Source organism: Ips typographus, linkage group LG2 (assembly GCF_016097725.1).
Source record: "Ips typographus isolate SLU linkage group LG2, UJ_Ityp_2.0, whole genome shotgun sequence".
Lineage (NCBI taxonomy): Eukaryota > Metazoa > Arthropoda > Insecta > Coleoptera > Curculionidae > Ips > Ips typographus.
In genome coordinates, this window is record NC_138423.1 from 17,506,182 (window position 1) to 17,513,528 (window position 7,347).

General features: G+C 32.2%; 1 protein-coding gene across 1 annotated transcript; it reads right to left on the minus strand.

Annotated features, from left to right (window-relative positions):
- Positions 1 to 13: 13 nt before the first annotated feature.
- On the minus strand, positions 14 to 6,516 carry LOC145724049 (cytokine receptor-like factor 3). Its single transcript, XM_081972118.1, has 7 exons — positions 6,256 to 6,516; positions 5,967 to 6,203; positions 2,705 to 2,989; positions 2,482 to 2,647; positions 2,143 to 2,429; positions 1,761 to 1,943; positions 14 to 1,059 (listed from the first exon to the last, which is right to left on the minus strand). The coding sequence occupies exons 2-7, from the start codon at positions 6,195 to 6,197 to the stop codon at positions 901 to 903; spliced, it is 1,311 nt and encodes a 436-aa protein (XP_081828244.1). The 5' UTR covers positions 6,198 to 6,203; positions 6,256 to 6,516; the 3' UTR covers positions 14 to 900.
- Positions 6,517 to 7,347: the final 831 nt, after the last annotated feature.

Here is a 7,347-nt window from a genome sequence, read left to right on the forward strand (position 1 = left end):
TAACAAACATTCGTTAATATAACAAAAGATATATTTCAATGTTCACAAGCTTATTAAAAGTAGAAAATTAATACACCAGCGGCGCTAAAAAATAATGACTCAAAAAATGGAATCATCATCAATTCATTTGTAAAAAATACAAATTTCACAAAGCATTAAGTTGACAAATAGGTATAGACAAACTTCATTTTTTAAGTTTTCAAAACTCCATTTTGGCACATCCAGTGTACTTTAGAATCAGATATGAATAATAATTAACATAAAATAAATTTGCAACTTTTAAATCTAGACACTCCTACACATATTTAAACTTGTCATATAAATTAATATTTTTTTTGTATTAAAAGGTCTGTTGCAAAACACTTTATAACTAAAGTTATTAACAATAATGGTTCTGCATTTTTCTCATATTCTCTTATAGAAAATTTTCAATGAAAATTTAAAAACGCAATTCTTCTATTTTAACAAGATTATTATAACGTGAGTAAATAACTATTTTTCTCTAACTTACCTAACTTTACTTTAATTTGTATTAGGCTAATATGCCTAAAATCAAACACAAATAAGATGACACAACAATGTCATGTGATAAACAAACGTTTTGAATGTGACATTCACTTCACATCACATATTTGTTATAGTATTAGCTGTCTATTGCATTGTTACGTCATCTTATTTTTGTTTGATTTTACGCCATTATTTAATAAATATAATACTACCAAAACACTGATAACAAAATATGACATAAACACGTCCAAATATTCCTAAAGTCATGGTCATAAAAAATACATACAGTAATACTTACGTTATTTACTTTATATTCATAGAGAGCATTCATTTTTAGTGGTTAAATACCTTTGACAAGGGATTAGATTCTTAGAATATACAGTCTTGACCCAGTTACTCAACCATTACTTTCCATTTGGAGCTTTTTAAGTAACAAACAAAATTCATATTTGTAATATGGTCAGAATCCCAATAATAAGTTACTGATTTATCCTTACAGTCCACAGTTATTTTAAGTTTATCATCCTCTCTTAAGCTATTGAAAAAACATATCTGCAAAAGAAACAATAATACAGAGAATGAGTTAGCTTTCAAAGCTGAGTGTATAAATAAACTAGAAAAACAGTAGCAAGCAGAAAAAGATTTTCTAACATCGATATTAATATTATTAAGCATAATTTTCAGTGTTTTAAAATATGTGCTGTTTGTTCATTGTGGGTTCAAGTTATTATTAATACAGCTAATTTGTATTACAAAAAGTAGTTTCTTACTCAAATAATAATTTAAAACAGTTAAGGTGATTTTATAATTATTTTAAGATTTAATGAGAACTCGTCAAATATGTCTATTTGTAATTTAAATTACGACTATTTTGACATTAGTAAGTTTCCACTAAAAATTATGATTGCAATGAAAAAAAGAATTACATAACTTATCTGTTTTTGTCCAACTATCTTGAACACTGTTTATTTCTAGGGTAACCCTAATAATAAAGAAACCAGCAATTCGTAAGTATGACAAATAAATAATACTTCCTCGAATACTTCCTAAATAAAAATGACCATAGCAGATTATCGCGAAGAAAAGAAAGATACTGTTTAGCTTTCAGTTCCAAATTTAAAACAAATTGAAGTTCCATGTCTCAATCATTCATAAGATTATAGTAATGTTCACTTTTTTGACAAATTTTTCAGACAAATGTTAAAAAATATCAATTATCTACTAATAAATTTACACATTCAATAAATACTTACTTTGGTTCCTCTAGTAAGTTTGGGAAGAACAGTTCGCTTCTCGGCTCCGTTTACGAAAATCTTACCCTCATTATCAATGAGGAATGCATTCTCCATTATACTTTTATCCGTTTTTGCACAATCTACACTATCTGCTAGTGACAATCCCAACATTAATGGAGATTTCGTGTCAGCCTCTATAACCTAGTTGCAAAAATGACAATTGTCCTAATAAATCTGCATTTATTGCTAATACATAGAAAAAATTATCGCTACATAAGTGGTGTTTGTACATAAAGTCAATGTCGTGTATGTCAAAAATTATGTGGAAAAAAATTCAAAAATTGGCTTAAATAGTAACACATAACAAAAAATGAAAACATAAATCTGTATAGTATCTTACCGTAAACTCCACACAGTTTTCTTCAGAATTATCGATCAACACTTTTTCTGCGGAACAAGCCACCAATCCGGTCTTTTCCGAATCAACGGCTAATGACACAATTTTGTTGTCATTTGAAAGAATCAATCCATCTCTAGGTTTCCAAGATAGTGGCGGAATCGTGGTTAGACCAACATGAGGAAAAGAATAAGGCGTCCATTCAGCTGCACCAGAAAATTTGCAACAAACTCGAAAAGTGTACGGTTGCGAGATTTGTATATCCCGCAACAAAAATTGGGTTTCAGAACCTACAGTGAAATTAAATTACGGCATAAAAACAACCACTTTTCAATGGTTTACCTTTGTAACAATCAATAAAGTTAACGGGAGTGCTCTGGTTTTTAGTGACATCACCAAATGCTCTTTCTAGTTTATATTCTGCAATTTCTGGGTTGGTCTGTTCATTTTCAACACTCTTGTCCCATTTAACTAATAATGATCCAGGTTTACTGTCCACACTTTCTATCTGTAATTGTTTGTCCAAAAAGCACAGTTTAAAATTATTTATTCTACAAGCCAATACCTGAATAGGTGCTGTGGAAAATACTTCTCCAAAATTAGAGCAATAACAACCAATATCCTTTTTGATGATAGGTTCACAATAGAAACAAATACATGGCACTGTTTTAAAGGATGGTAAGGCGGGTAAATTTCCTAGTTGTGTGGCTTTGTCCAGGAATTTGTGTACTTTGTCAGTATCACTTAACTGGATTTTTGATCCTTCACATATGAGATTTGATGTAGTTTCAATATTTGCATCTATAATTCTTTTGCATGATATTAATGGTTTTAATCCTTCTTCCTTTATCTGAAAGAGTATGATACATGGAATGGATACTCTCATAAAAAAGACATTGATAATTCATTCATTTATAGAGAAAAACCACATTTCTGCACTGACTTGGGGGACCAAGAACACCAGGACACCAGAAACTTTTTCGTTAATATGTAGGCAACAAAAAAAGTAGTTTTTACAAAATGCTCTTCAACAGCACTTTAAAAATCTCTAGTTCAATAAAAACAACTTTTTAAATCACCGGAAAAAAAACCTTCATACGCCGGCAATCACAAAATATCAAAGAAATGTTTAAGAACTAATTTAAGACTTAAGTGAATTTCAATATGACGTCACAGTTAGTGTCGTCACCGCCACTTCTCCTGTACAGAAAGTATATTATTTCTTAATATAGTAGTTATTAATGAGTTATAAATTTTTACAAAAACTAAAAACCCACAATTTTTTTTTGACAATTGAGAAACATTTTTTTCTTTAAAATTACTACTACAAATCTTCATTACAAACTCTATTATTAAAACCTATACCACTAAAAAAACATTTTTTTTTACCAAAGGGCAGCAATTAAGGTATTAAGAATTGTCCTGCTAATGGTCCTGACATCATAGTATGATAAGCAGACTGGCTACTGTGCTAAAAGTTACTATATGACCTCAAGGTACATGAAGAGCAAAAGTTATTTTTGATTTTAGAGTAAAAATACTTGGGATTTACCTTTTTTAGACCCTGCTTAATCATATTATTGGATAAAAGAAAAATTGGAAAGTTCCCCATTATTGCATTGATTTCACAAGTAATCATCATCAAAGATATATTTCAGAAACTATCCTCCATGTCAGTTATTATAAAACTTCAAAAAAATGTTGACATGGTGACCACATTCCTTTTCATGCTCCATGGAGCAAGCAGAGCGTTTTGACGTCACAATGATGTAATATGGCAATACCATAATTTGACCAACTGTTTAGCAACACAATAATATTTTGCACATTTTGAATACTTGCATATACATAAATTTTGATTTTTTATTTTATGATGTATTAATTGAGGAGACAAACAACTCAAATTTTCAGGTAGGTTATTGAGTCACATTTGCCAAAGCTTTAACCCACATACATTAAGTAAAAAAATACAAAGACACTTTAATTTCTTCTGTAACTCTCTTCTGATCCTCACTGTGACATACAGACCAAATTCAATAATGGGTTCTAGTTCTAGATTTTTCTTTTTAATGGCGGATCCTTTCACACAAGGGCGGCTGAACTGCGTTCGTAATTCCTGCTTAAGCTTAGCCCAATCTGCGGTAGTTTGCAGTTCTGGTTCCGAATCAATAAATTGTTTGGCTTTACCACGTAACTTTAGCCTGACAATGCAAGTTTTCTGTCGGTCACTCCAATTAGCTAAAATCGCTGTTTCTTCAATAATTGACATAAAGTCTCCAATTGAGCCTTGTCCGTCGTATGTTGGTACTATATCTAAGCACATAACTGCTCCATTATTAACCACGGGGTTAGTCGGCTGCTGGTCATCTCGGTTGGCTTGTTGTTCTGCTCCTCTACCTCTTCTCTCCATGTTTAAGGATAGCTTTTGGATTTTTTTATCTTTTAATCCAAGTATAACTTGCCCCTTCTACCCTTTGCTTCCTCTAGGATAGTTTTAACAACCCCACACCTGACACCAAATGTAATGGCCCAAAAATGCCTTCTTCCAATTTTGGGTCTTACAAGCTTATGTTTGGGGTTCGAGGGGCAAGCGCTATACCCTAAATGACACAACCACCAATCTCGGATCAAACATTTATTCAGTTTCCAGAATCATAGATAGTTACTCAGCTAGGTACGGTTCGGTACCAAAGACTTAGGTCTAGTTAGCAATTCTGGCTTAAACGTACCTTCTGGACATGTTGAGTTGAGTTGAAGTGACAGGCTTTAGGTCAAGCGGCTACGTGGTTTCTTTTCGAGAATTTTTAAGGGTTTTCCAAACACCTTAGTTTCACAAATCTTGCACACTGAAGAATTTTGGTAGAACTTATTTTGCACTACTGAACCTGACTAGAACTTGACCCCATTAGGTCTTTTTTGGACTTTAACCGACTTTTCACACTTGTCTTCGACTTGACGACGGTTCAGTTTTGACTGCCCGTTTCTGACTGACTGTTTGCCAAAATGGTGTGAATATTTATACTACGAAATTTACATCATTCTGTGAGCAGGAATGCGACAGGTCAAAAGGTGGAATTTCAAAAACATGTCGCCGGGTGCAATAAATAATATTAATTTTTTTCCTGCAGCTCCAGGCAATAAATCATTTTTGCTTGGGGTCAAAAAGGTGAGAATTTGTGGCGACAGTATGACTTGGAAAAATTCCTTTCTTTGTAAACACCTACTAATAGAAATATATCCCCGCTTCTGGATTAACGACGCTGGCCAATTAAATCTCTTAGAGGTTTGGCTTAGGATTTGAAGTCAGATTTTTCTTTCAAACTAGTCTTTCATTTAAGTGTTGTGTCTAGTAGTGTTCAGATGTGCCTCAAACTAATTCCGTAAGTTTTAATTTAATTTTGATTACAATTTTGACTTTGAAAAATAAACAAAAAGAAAATTGCTATTATTTTCCCGGGGCATCACAGCACACACTGAGATCATAACTTGAGGTGGACTTGAGGTCTAAGCTGTGCTGAGTGCAAAATCAATAGAAAATGGTTTACACTTGGGTTTACAGACCCACAAAATAATAACATTACAAAAAACTACCTACATCAAGTAACTGAGATGATTTAGGTATTTAAGCCTTATAGAAACCTTGTTGGGAGCCTTCTAATCTACTAAAATTCAATTGAAAGAAATTAACTTGAATTTTGCTGTGTGAACCACTCTCGGAACCACTCTAGACTTCTTCTGAAATAAGCTTCCTGGTAAACTCTTAGTATATTAAAAAAAGGAAAATTACTCCATTTCTAACAACTTTTATATTTTGACAGTATACTCACCAGTTCTGCTTTGTAAGTTAACTCTTTTTCTCGCTCTTCAAGTGCATTTAAAACAAATAATTTCAAGTCAGAAAAAGATGTTTGTATACTTTGTCTGGTTGATTGAAAAGTTGAAGTGACCTGCAACTCTAGCTTATCCAATTGAGTTTTTAATCCCCTCAGTTTTTCAAAGTATGCTTCAGCTAAATGAACTGTCTCTAGCACTTCTTTGTGCATCTCACTTTGAGACATGTTTTTCTGAAATAGGTTGTTAGTCAAAGTATAATAAAAAAAATATCACAAATTATACATTGCTACTCAAACCAACTTTGATTAAGTTTGGTATAGGAATTAAACCCAAATAACACTTGGGTTTAAATTGTTTTTAGTATTCCTATGTGTAGTGATTAAATTATACCGCAAAAATAATACAGATATGCAAGATGAGATATTCATTCACTTGGAATAATGAAGAAGACCTAAATTTAATATTTAAATAAGCAATAGACAGCAAACTATTAAAATTTCAAATTTAGCTACAAACATCAAACATAACACAAACTAAAAGTGAGGTTATAATGTTAAGCAGCTTAGCTTTTGTTTCTTTTCTTCTTTATGGTGCAATTAGCATTTTAGCAAGTATTATTTTGAATTGAAAAAGTTCTGAGGACGGAAGATCATGTACCGGTGTACTTTTCTTAATTAACAATAATCAAATAATTAGATTGTCATTGTCATTAAGGTTTAATTTTTTTTTTTTAAATTTCATTTCAATGTATTAGCGCAAGCGTCCTCTGTTGTCTGAAAACTACGTACGCTTCAATGAATAAAAAAATATAGCAGGAAGGAGCAATAGTAATCAAAGATAGAAACAAAAATGGGGAACAGAAGGCGGCCGCAAACTGTCAGAAAATCAGTGACGATAATCAATCTGCTGTTGCCCACTATTCACAAATCCACTCGTCAATAATAATTCAACTAATTTAAGTTTGCAAAAATTAACCTTTAAAGGACCGAAAAGCAAAACAACAAATCTGTGCGGTTTTTAACTAACTTCACATACCACGAAATATAAACAAAACTGTTTTACGACTAACTTCATTCAATTAGCGCAGTAGGTGAATGTGGGGGACAATGATGGCGACTTCCGTCTCGGTCGCTTAATTCACAAACGGGGTATTTGCTACCTCCTGATTTTTTTGCTCGAAGGTACGCTTAAACACTCGGCATTTTATAGATAGCGCCACCACCGCAAATTTCGCTATTTTGGCGCTCAGTTTCCAGATGTCACCAGTAATAACGTAAAAACCAGTATGTTGTCACATACATTATTTAAATTTTTTATTAAATTTTGTCCTATAACTAGTCAATTATATAACGCTTAGCAACGATATAAATTTTT

Bases quoted from the DNA above. Each gene is read 5' to 3' on its own strand.
- LOC145724049 (XM_081972118.1), bottom strand. From the start codon at position 6,197: ATGTCTCAAAGTGAGATGCACAAAGAAGTGCTAGAGACAGTTCATTTA. The intron at 2,990-5,966 runs GTGAGTATACTG...ATACTCTTTCAG, and splicing joins TAACTTACAAAGCAGAACTG to ATAAAGGAAGAAGGATTAAA. The intron at 2,648-2,704 runs GTATTGGCTTGT...AAACAATTACAG, and splicing joins TTTCCACAGCACCTATTCAG to ATAGAAAGTGTGGACAGTAA.